Below are 26,113 nucleotides of genomic sequence, written 5' to 3'. Positions count from 1 at the left end.
TATTTTCCTTGTAAAGAAAAGTTGTTTGACTTTATTCACGGTGGTTATTCATTGAAACTCTGAAATTAAATTTTTACTTTTTCCTATCATTTATATTAATTTTGTTCTTAAAATAAAAACAATTATTATGTTAGTCAATTCTAGAACTCATGAACTATATCTAACAATTTTAAAACCAGTTTAGGTTAAACCTAATTATTACCAACTTACTCGCTAACATTTCAATATTAGTTAAACATCAAAATGCAATAATTGCAAATAAAAATATGGAATATAGAATATACTCGTAATATATTTATCAGGCATTACTTTAATAAGTTAATTTTTAAATGCTTAGATTAATCTTAAACTTAATAATATAATAATAATGGAGCTGGAGCAAAGTACGTTTTAAGGGGTAATATTTAGACATTTCATATAGCAGTTATATTTGGGACATGTCAATGTGTGAGAAGTAAATGAACGTAAGTGTACTAAAAATTACAATGATAATTAAAACGATGAATAGTGGTAAAATGGTCTACATTATCTTTAGACCGTTTGTTCTAAATCTAATAATTTATGCAATTCTAAAGATTTAAATATATATACCCCGGACTTACCATAAATATTTTTATTAAGATATTATTAATATAGGCTAGTTGAGATTGGCTCTTCAATGCTCAACAAATGGATTGTACACAACTATAGGCTATTTAAACGTTAAATATTAAAATATTATAGAAATACTGCAGTTGTTTTTTTATAGTTATTATTTACTATAGATAATCGATTTATTTTATTTAATAGTTTTTTTCAACCAAGTCTGGTAAAAGATATTCCAAAAAAAATATAGTTAGTTTGGTAAATAAAAATAAACTTTCAATGATAATAGTGGTAAAAATTGATTATATAAAATATTTTCTGAGAACGCAACAATGCAGCTATTTTGCCTATACTAAACGCCGTTTCATTGATAAATCTTAGAACTAAAAAAAAAAAAAACTTTAAAAGCGATAAATAAGAAAAATCATATAATAATAAAAAAAAAAGGTTCAGCATATTTCCAAATTTTCTTACACACTCAATTTTTTTTATTCATACTATTTATGTCTAATTATAAATATTTGATGCATTTATCACGAATACAAGTTCTAAATTATTTCACAATAAGTAAGCTGCTAGTTAGAGTTCAAAATATAACAACTTTATTCTTCAATATAATTTTTATTGATTTCATATAATATATTGTTAATATTTTATAGCTAATACAATAAGTTTGCGTGTATTACAAAAATTATACCAATTAAAATGTGTGAAAAAATTATAGTGTTATCAATTATAAAGTTTGTACTTTTAATTTTTTTTTTTTTTTTTAATGTTCATAGATTTATTTTTACATATGTACGAGATATTTAAATATCGTTTTCTGTTATTTGCAATTATGTTGTTATTATTTTAAACTTTAAAATAAATAGGTGTATACGTATATACTCGTATGCGATAAAATGTATCATTCAATAGAACATTATCTGTTTTACAATAAATTAGAGAGTAATTTTAAATTTTTAAGAATTTTCGTTTACTTCAAATTTTACAGAAGTTTCATAATTTGTATGAGTTTAATAATTTAAATCTTAATTATTCTGTCGTATACGCCGATAAAGTCGTATAGTATATTATAATTATATGTTATAAGATTGTCTATTACAAATAAATATCGATATTAAATTTTATCGACTTACTTTTATCTATAGAAAATTAACCGTTTGTACTGAATAAAATAATAATACTAAATGAAAGCAATTTATAGTTATAAAAATACAGTACAATTACAAATGTTGGTTGTTCTTGAGATATTTATAATGATAATTTAATTTTGTTATAAAAGCTCTTACTCATGAAATTTAGTTTTACAGTGAAAATCAAGATAGATAGTTTCAATTTTTGTAAAAATAAATACACGAGGTATGGCTATCAAATAAGGAGATTTTTATTGTAAAATATTTTTATTTTGAGTTTTTAATAACTTAACATTTTTCCCCTTCTATATGCTCTTCTCCATGTCTGATATATAGCTCCATTCGTATTTTACATTGTTTGAAACAATGTTGGAAATCCTTTTCTTATAATGCCTTTAATACCTCTCTCTCGATTTTGTTTTTACAGCTTCAACTGACTCAAAATGTGTCCCATTTAACGCGGATTTTAATTTTAGAAAGAGCCAAAGTTGCATGGAGCGAGATCTGGTGAATAATGGAGGATGTTGAAGTGCTGGGGTTCGGTTTTTAACCAGAAACTGCTTCACAGATAAAGCATTATGAGCCGGCGCGTTATCTTGATACAAAGTCCATGAATCGTTCTCCCATAACTCAGGCCGATTTTTTCATTCTCGCTCTCTGAGCGTACTTTTAAATAATAATTTTGATTTACAGTTTGTCCCTGAGGTACCCATTCAGTCATTACAATACTCTTAATATCAAAAAATACGACAACATTGCTCTTAGTTTCAACTTGCTCATTCGAGCTTATTTCATTTTTGGTAACTCGGGAATCTTCCAATGCTTGGACTATCTCTTAATTTCGGGATCATATTGGGTTACCATGTTCCCTCATATGTTATCACTTTTTTATAAATCTGGATTACTTTCCATCCATCCTAGAATGTCCCAAGTTTCACGAGAAATTTTAAATTAATACGCTACTCAATTTTTTCGTCCGGCATAATTTCGACGAATAGCATGTAAGAAGTAACTTTATACAACCTTCAAACGATAAATATAGAACGGACATTGGCTAAACTTGTATTGTTCGATCCAGTGATATTTATAGATTATAAATATATCAATACTATTCCCTTATCGGACGTATTTTATTACTAGTTTATAAGTCTTGTTATTTAATAGCCACACCTCGTAAGTACTACATAAAACATCAAAGAAATATAAGGATTTGAAATTAAATTTGTATTTTAAAATGTGAAAAATTAGTGTTTTTATTTTTTTATATATCATCATTATACATCGTTACTATATGAAATAGCTATTTTGAAATGTTCAAACTTAATTTCAAAAAATTAAAAACATTTTTAACCTTGTTATATATATTTTTTTTTGAAAATCATTGTAAAATATAGGCCATCACTCAAGTATTACATAAAAACGTTAAACAAATAATTGTTATAAATCATGAGTTATAGTAAATGATTTTTTAATTAACATATAAAACCAGTTTTTAGCATTCTTCAATACTGCGATATATTATATTATCTACAGAGTTATTAATCTGATATAAGAGGGACATGTGGAATCTAATGAACAATATCGATCGGTTGCGATTATTAAACTTATACCAAATGAATTCTAATCAAATGTTGAGTTAGCGAAAGGTAGACAATGATACACTGTTAAACTCTCGGAGGGATATTTAACTTTACTGATAGCTAAATTTAAGGACCTGCACAATAAAACTGTTCGATTGTCAATTTATTATGTATCCTAATTCAATATAATATTATATCTTGAGAAGTATAATTTACTTCGAGGAAATCGAGAAGAGCGTACATATATACACCGAGACCGACAACCTGGGTACTCGTTTAGATTCTGTTAGGGATGTTTGATTTGAAATTGGCAAATATTAATATTTGATAACTAAAACTATTTGTTGACTATAGTATTGCGCATTTACTCGATAGCGGATAATCTTCTTTTCTTTGCGGTGGCCTATTACTGGGTTACATATAATGTTCACAAGCTCAAAATTCTAAAATTAAATATAAATTAGAAATATATTTATAGATTATTGTGTTGCTTGATTTCAATTTTAAAGTTGTTTCACTTTCAGATTCTTCTCGTAGCTTTCTTCATATGATTATTTGAATAAAAAGCATACTACAGCATTAGAAACATTATTTTTGATTCAGAGTGAAACAAAACAAATATTGGTTTTTATCATGTGTATTCTTTTTTTGTTTCAATTGTACCAATTTATTTTTGCAAAATTGAAACGTTAAAAATTCAACTTATCTTATCGTGAAGTTTGATTCTACTAGTTTATCAACCACCCTTAGGAATATAAATGATCCACTCCACCTCTATCATTCAGAATCGTTTTTTCGAATGCAATGGTTATATTTATTTCAAGTGTAAAAGATTAATACAGTAATATTATTCAGCCGACCATATATCTCACCCAACCTGAAAATGTTGCCCTTTTTTTCTTTAAGCTTATTGAAATCATTTTTCCCGAAACTTTTAGTTCATATAAATGTAATAAACGTTTGTTAAGGTACAATATATTATAGAACTTTTGTGAATAAATGTATTTTATCGATTAATCTAAGTTAATATATTTGAATTCATTGATGCATATATTAAAGAAGAATATTATTAATTATTCACTCTTATCTCCAGTAAAAAAAAATAACTATACCTACATATTTTTCATTTTTACAGTGCAATTACGCATATAAGTACATAACTAGCCTATCAGCCAATCGTCGTGGAGCCGTTCTTAGAAAAAAAAAAAAAAACAGGATCTCAGTAAATAAAATAAACTATTTTTAATGCAATTTATTTAATACGTCATATTTTAAAATATAGGTGATATGGTAATACGGACGGTTCGGCATCTGTTAAAAAATATGTTGTATGATGATCTGATATGTGGGCCACGTAGATAAACGTGAACTGGAGCCTACGGGTAAGATCACGAATATCCGGTAGACACATTAACCACTTGATATGGTTACTGTCCAGGGCACCGTTCTCGACATTTCATAACACAATACAATTATAATTATTATGGTTATAATATGTTTTACTCAGTGTGCACTAACTGTAGTTAGTGTTCCATCTTTCGAGACCAATTATAAAGGCTGAGTAGACTATGATTACCATCGTGCCATATTTTAACCCACAGATTACAATATAAGAAGAAAGTGCTACATGCGTATAACATTAAAATAACGCGTTCCTTAGTTTTTTTTTTTTTTAAACATATACCTATTTATCTTGTGGTTTGTGGTTACATTTAAGTAATAAGTACGCTCTGTAATGTGGTGATTTCGTGTGTGTACGCGCGATATTTTTTCAAAAGTTTAAGATAATATTTTTCGATGGATAAGTGAATAATTTACATTTTTATCAATACTTAAATTTATAATTGATTTATAAATAATGTGAAATAAGAAAAAAAAACCTTATTAGAAAACATTTATACTACTTGTGGATTTTTTTAAAAAAAAGTAAAGATTTTAGAGACTATATATATATATATATATTAAAGTACACCTATTAAATTAATTCTCAACAGTAAAATTGTTTTTGTCTGATCAAATCATTATGATAGTAATTTATTATTACGGAATCGGATTAAATTTTATTTCAATTACATGGTGACTGTATTTTCTCAAAAATTTAACATTTTAACTTTGCGTAGGAACTTATTGATTTATAATCGAACGGTTGAAACAATTAGAACGTTTTTATTATTGATTTTTAATAAAAAATAATAGTGATATCTTTTCAAATTACATTAAAATTATAGTTGTTTTTCAACCGTTAAATTAATGACATTTCAAGACGAAACGTAAAGATTGCTGGAAGTCTATTTCATTACATTTTATTGAGGATTTTCAGTGATACATTGCTAAACTATATCGGTTTAGATCGCCTGGAATATTAATGCGCCATACTGTGAACGTCACGCGAGATAATTGAGTGAAACAGAGTTTACTACATAATCCGCTGAAAATATAAAACAAAGTATCAACATCATTGCTATTCGTCACAACCTACCGTGTGAAAATAACGGACGGAAATCCGGACGTGTTTTTATAATGTACCGGCGTACGGTTTACACTCTATTTTATTTGACTCTGACCGTGTACTTGTGTAACGATACTGCATAGACCGACAGTTTTTGCACACGTCGTATTCGAGATATTCGAGATCCACTGCATGTGATCATTAAATTTATTATTATATTTCTTTTTGCACGACGGACAAATAATTGTTCATCAATACGAGATGATGGCTCAAATATTATAAACGTTGTGCTCACAGCCGTGCGAAGATATAGAAAAAATTATATTTCTTATACATGCAAACATTTTTTCAAAATATTTCAAATTTTTCATTTCATTACCTTTCAATCTGATCACCATTTTTCTACTTTTGTTAACCAAATGTGTTTAAAAGCTATAGAAATCCTGTGATTCTGAATTAGATCTACTCCACCTTTTCAGATATTTATTGTCTAAATAATTTTATACTGTGCATGTTGTTGTGTTTACTATGTATGATTCTGTACGTGAGCCAATTTTGGTGTTTATTTCATTGCATAAAAATAAATAAATAAACATTTATGGAGGATAATTATTAAAGAGAAAATGTGTATTTAGTCTGCATTTATTCGAATAAACGAAAAAGACAGCTCGAATGTTTTTTATTCTTTTAAAATTTAACCAGACAACGTTTGTTATAACTTTTTTTTAATTGTATTCGTTGCCACGGCTAACGAAGGGATTTTAGAAATATGTAGAATGACGTAAATTAATAAAACTAAAACATGTTTAAACAACATATCTATTAATTCGGATACATAATTTCATTTTTCTTAAAATTCTATATCGTCCTTATCACCCGAGTTCAATGTCAGACCGAGTCAAATTAGACATAGACAACATAGACACGTTATGATGTATACACGCACATCGAGGACTAGAAAAAAGTTGGTTGCAAGTACTTGCAAAATATTTACCCAGATGATTAACGTCTTAACGTCTTAGCCAAGACCGGTCATACGTTGTACCTGCCTACGCGTACGAGCGTAAAACGCCTTTATTAAAATTTTTTCATCGGACCCGACTCAAATCTTGTAGATTTTACCAAGAAACCGTGCAGCTTGGGCGATAAAAATGTGTATACAGGTGAAATCGCCCACAAAGAAATATTTCTAACAAAAGTGTGCGAAACTTAATAAGGGCTGCGACAGTGCCGCTGTTACCGCATGCGGTCTTTTGATATGCAAATCGCAGCATTTGAAAATCGAATCGTGTACGCGGCCGTGAATTTGCAACGACATTGCGGGCCGGCATTTCACGTGTACGTGTCGAACGGATGTAAATGGTTTTTTCAACCCTACATTTATTTTTACTTCCAATAGTGAAACAGTTGAATACATATACTATTTATTTCTATATTTAATATATATTTTTAAGCAATTTCACTCCTTTATAACTATTAAATTATGCATTTTTCGGATTTTGGTTACGTGTAAGAACACGTGTAAGTACTATATTTTACAATGCATAGGATTTTTTTATCTTTCAAGGTATATTCTGTAGCAACATTAAGTTTTATTTCTCAAAAGGGTACAAAATTTTATTATTTATTTTTTAAATCAAATAATTATTCGATTTGTTTTTCGAAGAATTTCTTATGTAACATTGTTGTTCAAATTTATCAATGGAAGATTTGCTATAACCTCTTTGGTTTGTGCAATTATTATTGATAGTGCCATGTGATTTGTCTTTTTAATTAATTACTATTCGCTATTGCTTAGAGATAACAATAAATATTATATAAAATAGTATCACAGTACAATATGTACTAATATTATAATATAAAAGGAAATTATCAGTATTCTATTTATTTTAAATTGTATATAATGCGCACCACTTTAAAGTTCAATGATTCCAAAAGTACTGATCTGAGTTTTAATTATGATACATTGAGAATTCCAGAAAAATTAACCGAACAATTATTTGCGTAAAAAAAATAGTGTTCTCATTTGAAAAACAGAAGCTGGTACTAATACTAGATACACCTTTATAGACACAAAAAGTCTATGCATTGGAAAATACAGTCTTTGTGTAGATTTTTTTCTTATCAAAATCATTAAATAAATCATTCCTGTTTTGATTCATTTTTTCTCTGACTCAGATTCGCATTGGAAACAGCTCGCTAACAATGTGAGCGGAAACCAAAAATATGGTCAGATTTCATAAATCCAAAACATTGTAGTATTTTGTCCATTTCCGATACATTTAGGAACTATATAATGCGTCATAATAACACATTAATAATATTAAACTTCATTAGATTAGTTATATGATGATTGTTCTGGATTAATTTAAAAAATTAATTTCAATAATGTTATTTTAAATAAATTTTAGATAAATTACATGTTATCATATCTATCTGATTTGTGGGTTTTCTTTGTATGACACCACTTGTGAGTATCGAAATAAGCTTTGCAATCAGTCGTTGAAAGTCATCACGGTGTCATCGTCATCACAAATGCAGTACACCGTATTCCGTCCGAATTTATTTAGTTTGTGATGGTATTTGATCCTTGCAAATGGGTGTGCTAATTTGCAATCGGAACAACGGATAAAACGTGCTATATGATACTACGATATGATTCGTGTTTCGATTGAAAATCAAAAACTAATGTATAAATCGCAAACGTGCAAACTATCTAAAAACAAAAACTACGTTCACTGTACAATACTATTTGAATGTATATCATTACTTTCGTGGTATCGATTAAACGTCGGATCATTATGTTCATTAAAAGCGAAGTAGAAAATTATTTATACATGTAAAATACGAATGTCCGTTTGTACTTTGGGAAACAATAGAAATGTTTACAAAGGATATTTGGGTTTTGGTTATATGATCGTTATTTACACATACATATAGCGAAACAAAAGCAACTCCTCAAGGTTCAACAATATCAAATATCACGTTGTTTTAGTTAGTACAAATTATTAATTAATTTAGTATATTTGAAAATCACAATTAAAAAAAGTATTGTATATTTTCGATAATGAAATACAAATTTAAAAATTAAAACCATTTTATACTTTTGTATCTATATATACATATATATTATATATATATAATCATCCATGTTGGAATTTAAATATTTCACCTTAAAACATAAATTTGCAATTGGTTGGTAAATTACTCGTATTAGTTTTGTTAATGAAAAAATCTTAACGATCCATTTTATTTCATTATTTTTTCCGTGAAATACGTCATACATTGATACATAATATGTCTCAACGTTTTTATATTTACAAATGTAACATTATTTCAACTACAGTCAATTTAATATAAAATCTTCTTTTTTTCAAATGGGATACATTACATTCTTTTTTTAAACATTTAAAATTTTATATTTTTACTCAATTCAATCTCATTTTTGCGTTCACAATGATATTATGTTTAATGAACATGTAGAAATCACATTTAATATTATATATTATACGATATTTTAATATTATGTTTCACAGTCAAAATATTATATTCTGTTGATAAAATAGTTATTATTAAGTAGCTTATTGTTGAATAAAATATCGAAATCAATAAAATAAAATAAAAAATGTAGAAAATGAACATTTTACGTCTTTCTACTTTGAAGATGTAAATACTATAACAAATTAACGTTAAACTCACAAAAATAAATACGAAGTTTTTAAATGTATTAAGGGTTTCACATATAATCATTAACATTTTTAAGCGCATCAAATATATTGTTTGCGATGGTCCGTCAAATACAAAAGACATTCACCGAAGAAATATTACTCACTAACAGAACATAATATAATGCCAGACATTAACACCAACTAAAGAAATGAGTTGGTAATTTTTTTTAGAAAAAGAAAAAACAAAATGAGATGAAAAAATGATATAACATATTTTCAGTGATCAAGATGAGTGGCAATAAAAAATAAAAAATAAAAGCGAAAAGCGCATAACTGACATTAATAGATAACAAAGGACGGAGTCAAAAGTAAAAACTCAGGTATGAAAAAGGTAAAAGAATCAGTATATCGACAACTGCGACACTAAAAACATGCATTCTAAATGTGGAACTAGCAGTGGATACCAAATGTCATAAAGTAAATCCAAGAAAAGAAATGCTTATATTACTAGTACAGTGTTGAAACATTTTATTTTTAAAAAAAATAGTATGTTTTTACTTTTTTGTAAGTATAGAATCCCACCGTTTTATTTCATTTTGAACATTGATTAAACTTTTCGGATATAAATATCATAACATTTTTCCGAACACATAAAGAAATATGTGAAAATTGACCATTGTTGTATTTGTTGACTATGTTTTACTTTATTTTAAAATTATTTTAATTGTTATGTACTAATCACTTTAATTTAGTAATTCATTAGCATTTTTTACATAACGTATGATTTATTTTTATTATTTACTACCCTGGTCTTCTAAGAAATAAATCTGTTACTGTTTATTCAGTGTAATATAGTTTATTGTCATATTTTATTTTGTGAACTAAACGAGCTCTATAATTAATAACCAGGGCTCAGAAGTTATAGCATCAAAAATGGTACTTTTTAGCTCTTAAATATGACTTAAAAACTCTAAAATATGCACTATAAATAGCAAGTAAAATCAAAAAATATGCATTTAACTTGAAAAAATTATAAATTTATAAGAATCTAAAGGTAATTTCACAAATTGTTGAGCTCATAGACACAGGCTGGACTGGTTGAATAATAAAATGTTAACAGAAATGTTAAACTACTAAAATATATTTGTAAAAATTTACTCATTATTAAATTATTTAATATACTTAAATTGGAAACCATCCTGAATTATTATATTTTAATAATCTAGTATAATAATATAATAAGGGAATTACAATGAGGTCTCAAACTATTAATACATCAAATTGTTGATGAAAATACATAAAATAATATTTGATGAGGTCTATTTATTTCCAATAATTCAAATATTTTTAAAAATATAACCAAATATATACAATTATTAACAAAATATCAATATAAATCCTAAATTAGCAAAATAGTAATAAAACTTGAAAATATGTCAAAAACAGCAAATTTAAATTTTGTGTATGAGATCCGAGTAGTGTGAAACATTTGTATCTTATTTCGGAAGTTCTGAAAAATATACATTTACTAGAACTTCCGAGGCCTGGTAATAACTTAAGTCTATAATATTCTTTAGATTTGTTAATATTTTTAATTCGAATTCAATAATTGTCCAATAGAACTGAACCGAATAAAAATTATAGACAAATGTTACCTTAAAAAACCAACAACAGACTTTTCGAATTTATCAAAACGATGAACTTTTGTGATCATAAACTTTCTGTAACTGCGTTCAAAATTAGATGATCAAAATAAAAAAATAAGTGTATTGGCAACCTTTTCCTGTCATCAACACAATTGAACGCTCTATTTTTCGTTCACGTATACTATACAAAATACGTCCCGGGACTATTTAAAATTCTTTGTTCGACCCTCGAATAAATCTAATATAAATAAGTTATGCAAAACGTTTCACACTAATCGAGATAACCGCTTTTATCATATAAGAATAATGATGTATAAATGTGTGTGTGTGTGTGTGTGTATGTGTGTGTTTATGTGTAGATTAAATTACAGGGACTGTAGTAATGCGTCGCGGCGACCGTTGGACCACGATCAAAACGTGATTGAAATAAAACATAATTGTATATAATCGTCTTGATGATGCTTCCATTTGGAGGACCTTTCCAAAGGGTGGGAATATATATTGTATAGATGGCCAGTCATAAAAACCCTATTCGGCAACTAAAAGCGTGCATACAGAAGTGACTCCTGACTCCACTCCAATGCTCCAAAAAAATTTTTCCACGAAGAAATATTAGGAAATTTACATTTATACGTCACGTATATTATACTGCCACATAATATTGTTCCATTTTATTTTACAACTAATTTAAATATGAATTACAAGCACAATAATGAACGATGATGAATTTCAATTCAATATTTTTTATTGTGGATAGTTTAATCGTTTAAAGAACTTGTCACGTACTGCGCGAATTATACCACAAAAAAATGAGCAGTCACCCTGAATTTATAGAAGTGAATAACAAGTGTAATATGTACAGGAAACGAAAACATATGTACCTATTTATAAAAGAAGAAGTTCTGACTGACTTTGTGGTGACGTAAACAACGCACCGCGAATCGTCCAAGTTGTATACAATATTGTCAGTGGATAAGGGGAAATCCCATGTTCTAGATTATGCGATGATTATCTCGTTAAGGTAATTTCGAGAATGTTCTAGACAATCGACGCCAATATATATAAACTGGCTGATCAGACGCTCATTCAGTCAGTCCGTGATTACAATCCGCGCACACCGTGAATTACACTCCGCGACATATTCGGCAATTCCTCCGCAATTGTAACGCGTATCGATATTTGTACATACATATTTATATAATATAGTGTCTATTTTAATTTAATTAAATTGTGAGTGATTTTTATTACTTAAATCCCACAACTTCATAATCAATTATTCATAATCCTGTTAAGTATTTTAAGAGAGCATCAAAGCCTACAAGATCGTTTATTTATTTACAACTGCACCGATTAAACCGTAGGTATATTCAAACGGAGGACATACTCGTAAACATCGACAAGTAGTTGACCTGCATTAATTTATAAGTTAGCCTCGTTGTTCATCCTATTTTTGAACGAATTTTATTGTCCTGAACAAAATACGTCTTTCAATGCAAGCCCATAGTATTTAAATTAAAAAATATAGATTAAATAATGCATGTACGATCATGGGCGGGTTTAAGGTTAAGCATTAGCCCCTCCACCCTTGGGACTAAGCTATCTATTTTACAAAGAAAAGTATTATTATTTTTTTTTTATTTGCTTTACGCGCCATTTAGGCGCTTCGCAGCTTCTACCAAAGTTCTCCAAAGTTCTCGATCTTCTGCATCCTCAATACTTGCTCCATTGCTTAATCTCTTCAGGTCGTCCTTTACTCGGTCCAACAACCATTGTTTTGGCCTTCCTACAGGTCGTTTTTTATTTGGTTTGTTGATGAGTACCTGTCTTATCAATTTACCTTCTGCACGCCAAACATGGCCAGCCCACTTTAACCTTTTCGACCTTAGAAAATCTTTTAAATTGGTTGTTTTAAACAGACTGTTTAAGTCAGCGTTTTTTCTTCGCTCGTATACACCAGTACTGGGGTTTAATATAGGCCCATATATTTTTCTAAGTATTTTCCTTTCGAAAGTCAATAGTTTATTCTCGTCACCCTGCGTCGTGGACCATATCTCACATCCGTACATGACAATGGGGCGCAAGTAGGCAATGTATAGTTTTTTCTTTGTGTCTCTAGATAGCAGTTTCAATATGAACATTTTTTTCATTGCATGGTATCTACGGTTCGCTGCACTTATCCTGGACTTAATCTCGTTATGCATATTATTTTTATGATTTATATTAGCGCCTAAGTACTTAAAATTTTCGACTTGCTCAAAAGAGAAATGATCAATGCTCACATTTTGTAACGGAGTAGGTCGTCTACTCATTAGCATATACTTAGTTTTATTGTCATTTATTTTAAGGCCCATATTTTTACTTGTCAGTATGAGCTTTCGTACGGTCCCTTCTAATTCCGTTTTTGATTCTCCAAATAACACAATGTCATCCACATATGCTAAGAGAGATGAGTGCCCCAGTACTTTCATTTCTCCCTGCATATCTCTTACAACTTTTTCAAGTGCTAGATTGAAGAGAGCGGGAGATAGCGCATCCCCTTGTTTCAAACCACATCTGACACCAAACTCCTTTGATGTTTCTCCAAGAAAGCGCACTTTGCAAAGCGTGTCAGAATTGCTGCACTTTATTAGCTTAACCAACTTCTTTGGTATTCCGAAATGTATAAGTGCTGACCATAGCCGGTCTCTAATAATGCTGTCATAATCTTGCTGGAAATCGATGAAAATCATGTGTAGATCTTTGTTATACTCATAATATTTTTCCATAACCTGTCTAAGGGTGAATATATGGTCAGTAGTGGACTTTTCTTTCATGAAACCACACTGGTATTCACCGATTATTTCTGTTGAATATTTTTCGAGTCTATGTAAAATGGCTATTGACAAGACCTTGTAAGCAGTGTCCAAAAGGGATATGCCAAGGTAATTTTCCACTTTCTTGGGGTCTCCTTTTTTGTAATTCAGGCAAATAATAGCGGTGTTCCAATCCTTTTCTAGTTTTTCTTGCTACCATACAGTTGAGATAGTTTTGTGTAAGTTTTCCAGGAGGTCTCGGCCAGCAAGTTTGAGTAACTCCGGATTTATGTTGTCCTCTCCTGGAGCTTTGTTGTTCTTCAGTGACTCCACTATTGATTTAATCTCCTCCAAACTAGGTTCCGGCACTTCCGGTTCCACTGTAACATATATTTGATCCTCATCCGGTTCTCCAGATTCATCTGTATTGTTTGTTTCATCGTCTGAATTATTATTTAATAGATTCTCAAAATATGTTTGAAACTTGTCTATGATCATTTTAGGGTCTGATATGAGGTTGCCATCATCATTAGTCATAAGGTAGGTACGAGATTTAAAGCAAAAGTATTATTATGTATTAGTAATTATAACAAAATATCGCCAATGGATATATTTTTTTTTATAAATAAATAACTTACTTTTGTTGTTAATTATATGTATTTACCTATATTTTAAAATGGTTTCAGATTAAAATTGATACCAATAATGTAACTATTTAAACTTTGTCACTATTGTGAAAAAAATGAATTATTTATGAGGGACTCAAAAACATATTCTGTAATTTAAAATTTTATATAGATTTAAAAAACCAACTAACTAAATTTTCAAACCTCCATTAGTCCCTCCCTTGATAAGTGATAAAACCTGCCCCTGTGTACGATATAATAATGCTTGATTCATTAGCATATTATATCCAGTGTTGGGATTATCTACATAAGTTTATCTAAAAAAAATATTTGTTATCTTTATCTTATCTAGATAATAAAAAATAAATTGTTGAAAATTATTGAAAAAAATTTCCGAGATAAAAAAATCACTAATCTAGATGATTAGATAAATTATTCGTGATCGTTAAGATATTTTTTCAGTTTTTCAAAAATTGTTCATACAGACAGTAGACATATTTTTTCGTTATTATTACATTTGTTTTATATAATAACCACTATTCACTAATCGATATAATTCTTGGTATTAATATAATATTATCAAAAATAGTGTTTATTTCAGTACCTATTCTCATTTATCATTAATGTGTTTACTATTACTTGTTCAGAAGAATAGCTTATCGATTAATAATAAAATATTAGTTCCAGTAAAATATGGAAATAATCAAATAACGGGATTTTATAAAATATGATACTGATATAATATCCTCTGGCCACTGCACTACTAATGTCTAACAGAGTCACAGTCTCCCTTCATAAACGAGTTTCTTATATAGCTATTTATTCTCAGCATCCACGTACCGACTTAATTTAAGAAAAATTTCATGAAATATTGAATTAAAAAAAGTTTAAATGTTTTATTTGTATTCTTAAAAGTTATGTTTTTCAGTTTGTTAATATACATTTTTATAAAGATTAAAAATTTTTTTATATTTATTTTTACTTGTTTTTATTTGTTAATACAATGGTAAAATTTGTTGCTAAAAAGAGATTAGAAATATTATATTTACCTCAAAGTGACAGCCAATTTTTCAGCGAGAGCGATAAATTTTGGCATATTTGTCAGTTTTTGTCTAACGAATGTTGTAATTAGTTCATCACATGCAGAAACTGTCGTACAGAAATAATTAAAAAATGTTCTTGGATCTCTCCTGAGACAATGAAAATTTATTGTAAATGCGCTTTCTGACACGCGAGTATTTAATAAGGGATGAACCCAAAATTTTAGATTTTTTTGTTTATTTTCTTTTTTTTTTTTGCTAGTAAATTATATCCCATAGATAGAGTGACTATGTCATCCATTGCACTACATATTTAGAGATATATTTAAAAAATAAAAAAAGACTGTATCGCTATTACTGTATTTGCAGACATGTGTCTTGTGCAACTGTAGTATCACAAATGCCAAAATCACATAGTATCGTCCGACAAATATCAGTCATATGTTCTGCCAACTATAGTATCGTACGATAAACAAATCGTACGATGAAATATCGCTCTTGTGTAACGGCCTTAAAGTACTATCTGCAGTCCCGTGAACATTACCACTCAACTCGATAAAAGACTATTTATATTACAATATACATGGCGGAGCAATAATGCAATCGGAGAAACATAATAAATATTTTATTCCCCAATATTTAATAAGTATATAATAACGTGTCGTTATAACACCTTTCGACCTATCTATGGAAGTAAACTATGACTTTGTCTTAAAATGAATTTTTGCATTTTGTCAATACCAAGAACACGCAGTGTTGTGCTTGGATAAAAAAGAATTATCTAGATGTAGATAAAATAATTATTTTCTAGATATATATATAAGGCGTCAACGTTTTCACACGTTTGTAGCCGAACTCATTCGGTCTTGGGTAATGATTGTATTATGTAACGATCCATTTCAAAATATAAAATATTTCACCAATAAAATAAAAATGAAAGCCATAGACAAAATTATGAAAAATATGAAGACGGTCTGACGATAAACACTGAACACATTGTGGATGAGAATGCGCTGCATACAGTACAAGTTTTTAATAAATAACGGACTTTTCACGCCTAATATTTATTTTGTTGTACAATAATATTATGTAGACATATCAAAGTACGAATTCATAGAATTGGGGTCCGGTAATGACAATTATTTAGAGCACACGATTACATGAACAATGGACATAATTTATATATAAATATTAAATTTAAGGCAGTCGAATGATGATGAAGAACGAACAATTTCTGTGTAGGTACAGCGTAATGCGTATTGTAATATTGCTATTGTCTTATCAACAATTATTTCTGTATTTTAGTATTTATAAACCATCTACCGGGCAGCTGCAATAATAACCAGTTAAGATCTATAGTGCGTTATCTCTGGTTCTAATATTCTTGTAAATGCTCTTTCGGCGTTCATAATACCACAGAACAATAGTAATACGGGCATGAGACTTCCCGTATGGGCCATACTATGAAATTATAAATAATTCTCACCTCCCATGCATATTATGTAGTTAATATATGTCTATATCAGTGATGAGAATTATTCAATTATTTGAATATCAGCATTCGATGCTACGATATAGTACGTAACGAAAATTATTCGTTTAAATTTTCGCGCTACAACAAAACGTTTAATAATAATAGGTATTGTAGTATTGAATACTGATATTCAAATAATTCGATTGTTCGAATATACATTTTATCTCTAGTCTATATACATAATAAATTGTCATTGTTCATAATTAGTAATAAATGATATGGAAAACTATTTTAGAACCAATTTTTGCAAGTTAATATACAAATGAAATTTCTTATTTAGTTATTTATTTTATATTGAATGATAAAATTGTAGATTAGTTATTACTAATCATTAGCTACAGATTTTGTGAATTATCTAGATGAAAATTAGATGTCAATTTTATTTTTTATCTAGATAAGATAACGATATGAAGTTTTTATCTAGATTACATATCTAGCTAAATTTATCTAAAGCACAACAATGAGAACACGTCTATATAATATAATCATGGGTGTCTCCAGAGTTATTTTTACTTAGGTTATAATCTTCAGACGGTCAACTACTTTTACCAAGACCTATTTAGTTAATTAGACCTATTAGTTAATACCGTGATCAATATAATGTTCTTATCTAAAAATAAAAATATAAAATTCTTCGGAACTCTTAAGATTTTATTTTTGATATTTTTCTAAATTTCATTAATTTGTTATCAAACAAACGATAACGATATTCGCGGTATTTGACAAAAATATTTTTCTTGTCTTGAAAATCAAAATTAACTTAATTGGGATAAATGAAAAAATAATGCGTTAATTTTAAGTTAATCTGTAAGAAAATAAGTTAAGTTAATAAGTTAAATTATTAATTCGTGAATGCCCAGGTTTGCAAAATTCCAACTAACTATACATATTTTCTCAGTTATAAAATATATATAGTTATTTTGTATCTTATTAATTTATTAAGAATATAAGATTTATTTATTTTTGGTATTCAAAATTTTTTTTTATATATTTCATATTTTTAATGCATATTTTACAATGTTGTCTTTTTTTAGCTCCTACAACTTTCTAGTCCTATTTATTATTATGGGAATAGGAAAAATAACGCAAATAGAATAGAAACAAAAATTGTATTATTTTCTAATGGTAAATTGCAAAAAATGTATGATGCTTGTATAAATAATACTGTATTTTCTTTAAAAGACCAAATACGGTATTATTCTTGTTTTCCGTTGTGGTAGCCATTAATAAATGAGAAAATTAGATTAAAAGTACCTAATAATCTTTTTGTCTAGGATCAATGGTGCCCAATCCTATTGCTAGGTGTATGATATAAGTTGTAAAGTAGTTGTTGTCTTATTAATTCATGATCTTAATAATATTGAATGTCTCTATTTATTAGGTAAGATCGGTAGTTGTACGCCTAATTACCCGATTAGAAATTCAAACCTATTTTCTATAATTTTTTTTTAAATTTATTTTTATGTCACGTGAAGGTTAAGAACAAAAGAATTATTTATATAATCTAAAAGTTACAGTCTAACTAAACTCCTTTATAATATGTGTCAATATAATGTTTCATTTTTTATTATATATCTATGCATATTAAACTAAAATAGTTATTTTATCTATAATTTTGTTTTTTGTTATTTTACATTTTATTATGTTTCTGTATTAAAAGCGTTCTTTCCGTAAAATGTTAATAAAGAAATAAATAAATAATTTTATGGAAGGACTCATTTATAATAGAACGAAAAAAATAATTAAAAATTAAGAATACAAATAAATTATTCTCAATATATCCTAAAGCACCGTTAAACACGTTTCCCTAGTATTTGTTTTGGAATGTTATAAGTTTTAAAAATATTCAAAAGATAAAACGCTGTTCTTCTCCTAGCGCTAAAACATAAGCATTTTATCTCCCGATTGTCAGTCTGGTATCGATTCTTCAAATTTAGTATACATGGAATTTAAATCCCTCATTTTTTCTCATTGACATTTTCATTCTGGGTAGAAAGTTTACATCCCATTGAATTGCTATTCGAGGACAAATCTCTGGTCAGGTCTCAATCCACCAAATGGAAATAAATAATAGTATAGTATTATACTTTATTGCTTTCAGCTTATTATTTCATTGATCTATTACTTATTAATTTTTACCGAACGTTACTAACCACTCATCGATTGTCTTCAATAGATAGAGTGATTGTTGTTTGTTTGACAAACGTTGGTCATTTAACTATCAGTTAAAATTATATATTTACAATAACACTTGTATAATATCGCGTTTGCAGAATATTCTAAACCTGTAGTCACGCATAAAATATATGACTGCTGCTCTGTATATATATATACTCGTATATATTTATAAATGTGAAAATGGAATTTTTTTTAGGCATATTCTCTGAAACTACTCATCTGATTACATCTAATTAATTTTTTTAAATGAAAGAGTAAATCGCAGGCAGGTTTAAGCTTAATTTTAATTCTAAAACTAATTGATTAATTATTAATTTACAATTGTTTATTTTTCAATATTTCTTGGCGTAGGGCAACAAAAAAAAAAAACATATTCACCTTAGTTATATATTAAGACTGAGTAGCTAACTAAAAAACTAAATAGCTAAAAAAAATTTAACCATGTTAGTAAAATAAACTTGCTGCTAGTATATATATATAATACAAGTGACCGTCTCTATAAATATACCTGTCATATATTATCATCGTGATTCGGTGATTGTCATTCGTCATTCGTTACCCGTTATCTATTGCTTCATTGTGCATTCAATATTTTAAATTATTTGATATTTTGTATTAACTTGCGATATCGGTATGGACGTATTAATGAAAGATTTTCAAATATAAATCGGATTTGTTGAGTTGATTGCTACATTTGTCGGTAAGTTTTTATTATTAGTTAAAAGTTATTATTTATTAGTTATTATATAGTTATTATAATATTGTGCCTAGTGTTTTTTAAGTAAACAAAATATAACTGTTTTAATATAAATAGTGATAAAGAAATATTATACTGATATTTCATACATTGTTTTGTATTATAATAAAATGACAAGAAATTATTAGTAAAATATTTTACAGTATACTATTATAAAATAAATTGTTATTTATTTCTATTCGAGGTTCAAATTGCATGGGGAGGATCAATTGCCTGATTGATGGTGGACGGAGGAAAAACGAAAAAAAGTATAAATTATATGACGTAAAGAGGAGTCGCCAAAAAAGATGTCTCTTTTGACTATAAATTCGACTCTATACGTTCTGTAAAGGAGAGCGATTCCAATTCGGTTGGAAGAATGGAAGACCCACATCTTTCTGGTTCGTTTTCCTTTGTTATCACAGTTGGTTTTTTAAAAAATGTTTAAAATTCACTTCTTAACTGTTCTATTTTATAATTCAATTTTAAATTCTGAAACTACTCCGTCATGATCTCTCCATTCTAAGAGTTAAATTCATTAAAATTTTCTATAAACTTTACCATTTGAATATATCAAACACCAAAATTCCCTCATATCAAACTTATATGTTCTCAACATCCCAGTTGATTCCAGAAGGCGTTTTAAAATGTAATTAAAAATTGTATCCATAAATGTATAAATTAAAAGACAGAAAAATGGAACAAATACCTAACTAATTACTTTTATTATAGTTTTATACTTAGAACGTTGACGTTAAGGCGAGTAGAGAAGTAGAATGATATTTGGGTATTGGACGCATACCATAAAATTGTTTTATAAATGCAATACTCTTGTTTAAATTGTAATAACTTAATAAACCTATGGTTACTGATTTGAATGTATAATCCCATACAACATGTAGGCAGAAAATAAATTCACGTATAAGATAAATTCACAATGGTCTATATATTATGTCTTTTGTTTTGGTTACAAAAGATTTAATGCAAGCGAACCGGAAAATAAAACCCGAAACAACAAGACGTAAATATTCATAACATATAATAAAAATGTTTAACTTGCACTATAATGAAATATATATGTATATATATATATATACTCCACGTTCTTTCAACGATATTACAATGTATTGTCATATTGTGCTGTTTGCGCGATTCAATGGCCGAAACAGTAGTTTAGTCATTATATGGCTAAGAATTTGCAAAATAACTAACAAGAATATAAACTTTTATGAAAGCAAATAATAATTATATATTGTTATGCATCATATGTATGCTAAGGAAAAGTATATTTTTTTGTCTCATCGAAAAATTAACATATTCCATGTACAATTACAGTATAACAATGATACGAGGAAAAAAAAAGATAATCCAATAAAATTATAATAAATTACAATGTTGCAGAATATTATTTGAAACTTTCAATTTTTTATGATATTTTCGCATGATCGAAAGTTATATACAGTAGATTCTTAATATGTCGAACGTCGCTATCTCGAATTTTTCGTTATCCCGAACTACTTTGAATTCCCCTTGAAACTACTATTACACTTAATAGTGTTTTGCTCTAGATAACTCGATATAAAATTAATCGTTTTTCGTTATCTCGAGTTCACAAATAATATTTTTATTGCGGTTAAAACAGGAATTGAGCAGTACATTAGTGCAGTACATTGCATACATTGTGCAGTATAGCGATTGTGATTTAGCGCGTTGGTAGTCACGTTTGTAGTCTTTCGTAGTTCGTTTGTTCGTTTGTAGTGAAATGGAAAAAAAGCCTAAATTAAATGTTCTTTCAATTTCGGACAAAGTTCGTTTAATACAGTTAGTTGAAAAAGGTGATCGTAAAAAATGTGAAATCGCCAATGAATTCAATATTCCACCAAATACATTATCGTCAATTATTAAACAGAAAGAGAAAATAATGAAGTTCAATTGTGGAAATATGAAAAAAATGAGGATGACTCCTTATTTGGACATTGATAAATGTTTGCTAAAATGGTTTACTCAGTGTCGAGATAAAAACATACCATTAAATGGAAAAATTTTACTTGAAAAAGCAAACAAATATGCACAACAACTAGGACACACTAATTTTAAAGCTAGTAGTGGATGGCTTACAAATTGGAAAAAAAGACATGATGTAGTTTTTCGAACTGTTTGTGGAGAAAAAGCTTCAGTAGACACACATTGTTGTTCAAATTGGATTAAAAATCTTCCTGATGTCTTAGCAGGTTATTCTTCTAATAATATTTTTAATGTCGATGAAACGGGCTTATTTTTCAAATGCTTACCAGATAAAACATTAATGTTAAAAGGTAAAGAATGTTCGGGTGGAAAATACGGTAAAGAGCGCATTACAATTATGATAGGAGCAAATATGTCTGGAACTGAAAAACTAAAATTATTTGTCATAGGTAAAGCAAAGAAGCCTAGGTGTTTTAAAGGAATTAAATCTTTACCAGTTGACTATAGGTCAAATAAAAAGGCTTGGATGACTTCGTCATTATTTAGTGAGTGGCTTTTAAATTTTGATAGAAAAATGAAACTAGAAAATCGAAAAGTTCTACTATTCATAGATAATTGTACAGCTCATAATCACGATATTGAATTAAGTTCCATTAAAGTAAATTTTTTACCACCTAGTACAACATCTATACTTCAGCCCATGGACCAAGGCGTTATACAGAATTTCAATATGTTTTATATAAAAGAAATAATCAGACGGTTAGTCGATAATATCGATAACAACGAATCATTTTCTATAAACATACTAGAAGCTATAAGAATGTCTGATAAGGCTTGGAGAAGTGTAACACCACAGACTATATTAAATTGCTTCATAAAAGCCGGTTTTAAAGACGGTGATATAATTGCATTAGATAATTCAACTACTATTTCTGATGATAAATGGAATTTTGTTGCTGATCATCTTAATTTAGACGACAGAAGTTTTTCACATTATGTGGAAATGGACAATAATGTACACGTATGTGGAACATGGACAGATAACGAAATTTTATCAGAAACCATCGAAAATACCAGCGAGAGTGAAGACGAACCACAAAATGAGGAAGAAATCATTTTTACCCAAGTTACAATTCAACAAGCTAAACATGCTTTAAAAACACTAAGGGATTTTGTTGAGACTACTACAGGTATGGATGATAATGCTTTTTCTGCATTATCTAATTTGGAAGACGTCGTGGCAGAAAGAAGTAATATTAAGCAAACTTTAATGACAGATTTTTTTAAAAAATAATAATTTATTCAGTCATTTCAGTACATATATACATTATACATTTATACAACATATATTTATATTATTCTTTTTTTATTTTTTAATAAAACTCGATATCTCGAAGTTTTCGATATCTCGAACTTTTTTCTGTTCCCCTTGAGATTCGACATAACGAGAATCTACTGTATATACATATTATATTTTGGATCGATTTAGGCAGCCACGTGAGTCCGAATTGATAGTAGTTCACACATCCGAGTCAGCAAAAATGATTAAACTTTTTTATTTTAATATTTAAAAGCGATAATGTCAAAGTCATTAGTTAACGTATTTTCCCGATTTACTTACAATTTAAAGGTTAAAAAGTTAAAAAGAACCTAAGAGATAAACTGAAAAATAAAAAACCTGTACTACATGTAACGGAAAAATTTGTTTCCTTTCGATACTTAGAAATACGACGAGTTTAAGCTTTTAGGTACGTGTCGTACCTATAATTTTGCTCGTGTTGTATGGTTTAGTATTGATGTGATCGCGTTAAACCGCAGTCGTGAATAAAATTGAAACTCAATATTTATATATTCGCACGCTATTCACAGGTGGGTTCGACAAAATTGAGCACATAAAACAACACAACGACTGACAAGTGTTGTTATTTTGTGCCGACATCGTAACGCTATTGTCGTTAATGGACAGTGTGATGAATTCGAATTATTACCAACAGCAATGGTATGTTTTGAAATTTTTTGTGGTAGGGAGGGTGAGTAAAGTTTTTCTGAAAAATTAATGATTTTTATAGTACTATAAAAATATATATGTGGTATGAATTAATAGTTATATTGTTGTATTATTATTATAATACAAATTAACAGTTATTTACATATTAAATTATATGCATTAATGTTATCTTTATTTGTACCTTCGTAGCAAATCATTTATAACTTGTGAACCTATTTTTTCTACTGGGGATCGAAATCCGGGAACCTCTCAAGAAAAAATAAATAAATACGCTGTAGGAATAGTTAATACATTTTGTAAAGATACGAATACGATCTGCTCGTACATCGTACTTCATCTTTACGCGCTACGTTGTTCATATCCAGGGGTGAATTGGGGAGAGATTTCGATCCGAGAAAATACAAAGTACCGGCCCACATAATAATTTACCAAACATATAATTTTAGTTAACATTTATTATTATTATTACAAATAATTTGTATATATTTGATAAGAGAATAACTATTAAAACTTTATTAGTATACATCAATATCTTTTTTTTGTTTTTAACAACTTTCTATAGTTTATTAGTTGATTTAAGCTATATAATACAATACAAATAATTAATTTAAATTATGATTCTTACAATTTTTGTATTTAATATGAAAGTTTATTCAATAATAACTCGCTCTTAGACTTTAGTATTTTAATGATTTCATCATTGTCTACTTTATTTAACACTTCTTTTTCTATTGACATGGGCATAAAAGCTTCTAGTTTATTTTCATTTGATGTACTTCGAAGTCTAGTTTTTATCAACTTCAAAGAAGAAAAGCTTCTTTCACAAGCTACCTGAAAAATAAATTAATACATGTCATTTATTAGTATCTAATGTTATATGCAAATGCATATTAAAAATATTAGATACCTGTGAGTATGACAAATAAGAAAAATTTTTTACAATGAAACTTTTCAATACTTTTTTCATTATCGATATCATTACACAAAATATCATCATCTTCTACATCGACATTTTTGTAAGCTTCATACGTTTCTGGAATAGATTTTTTAAGCCATTCCAATTTTTTGAAAAACTGAGTAGTTCACTTCTTAAATAATCAGTTGTGATTGTTTCGTCAAAAGGTTTAATTTTTTCAGTAAGCTCATATAATGCATTGGTTGGAAGTTGGTTCTTTTGTAAATCTTCAAAATTACTTGGAGATAAACACGCAAAATCTGTGTATAGCTTTTTATTTCCCAACATTTTTTTTCTATACTTGCAATAGTGTTATCTATAATAACATTATGTACTTCAATTATATATTTTGTTTCACTGTTAATGGTTTAGTTATCATTTAGTTTTTCTCCATCTAATGTTTTATGTTTTCTGGATCTTATAAAAGGTAATTCATTTTCAATCTCTACATCATCAATTTTTGACTGTTCTAATTTATTCGACATATTATCTATAAACTTTTTGAAAATTTCTTTAACTCCATCAAAATCCCTCTGGATTTGTTTTAAATCTATAATTGCTCCACTAACCATTTCTTGACACTTAAACAAGTCCATGCCTTATTTTTTTAAGATACTTGGATAGTGGGCTAATTATACGAAAGATTCGTATATAGGAATTGCAGTTAAAATTGTTAAATAAGTTAAAACGATTTTTTTAAATTATGAGCTTTTAATTTTGCCTCAGGTGAAAATTCATCTAAATTTTCAATGGTATTTAGTGCCAAAATAAACTCTAAATATTAACCTTCATTTACAAAAATATGTGTTAAAACTTTTTCCTTGAACCACCAACGTGTATTACCGATTGTTTGCAGTCGTCTCTTATCTTTTATATCAAACTTGTCGACGCGTATATTCATTCACTTGTAAGATTTCTTAAAAAATATAACTACATCATTCAACGTTACAAATAAAGTTGCTGCCTTGAGTGGGGATTTTGTAGATTCTATGACGACTAAATGTAATATGTGTACATAGCACCAAATGTAGACTTGATTAAGAGACAACTTTTCAAGCCATGCCGAAAAACCATTAAATTGACCTTGCATATTGGTGGCACCATCCGTAGCATTACCAATACATTTTTTAATATCCAAATCATTTTCTGAACAAATATTTGTTAATATATCAGCAAAACTTTTACCAGTTGATTTTTGTACGATAACAAGTGATA

General features: G+C 28.2%; 2 protein-coding genes across 2 annotated transcripts; one reads left to right on the top strand and one right to left on the bottom strand.

Annotated features, from left to right (window-relative positions):
* Positions 1–12,707: 12,707 nt before the first annotated feature.
* On the bottom strand, positions 12,708–13,211 carry LOC112682289. The gene has a single exon (XM_025552830.1). It carries the CDS (start codon positions 13,209–13,211, stop codon positions 12,708–12,710), a length of 504 nt encoding a protein of 167 aa, XP_025408615.1.
* An 8,710-nt stretch (positions 13,212–21,921) lies between these two features.
* On the top strand, positions 21,922–24,778 carry LOC112682298 (tigger transposable element-derived protein 4-like). The gene is made up of 2 exons (XM_025552839.1): positions 21,922–23,185; positions 24,618–24,778. Exons 1-2 carry the CDS (start codon positions 21,922–21,924, stop codon positions 24,776–24,778), a joined length of 1,425 nt encoding a protein of 474 aa, XP_025408624.1.
* The last annotated feature ends 1,335 nt before the right edge of the window (positions 24,779–26,113 follow it).

Source organism: Sipha flava, unplaced genomic scaffold (genome assembly GCF_003268045.1).
Source record: "Sipha flava isolate LNK unplaced genomic scaffold, YSA_version1 202_pilon_pilon, whole genome shotgun sequence".
NCBI classification, from domain to species: Eukaryota; Metazoa; Arthropoda; class Insecta; order Hemiptera; family Aphididae; genus Sipha; species Sipha flava.
Note: the sequence above shows the minus strand (reverse complement) of the source record. Positions and strands in the feature narration are given on the sequence as shown.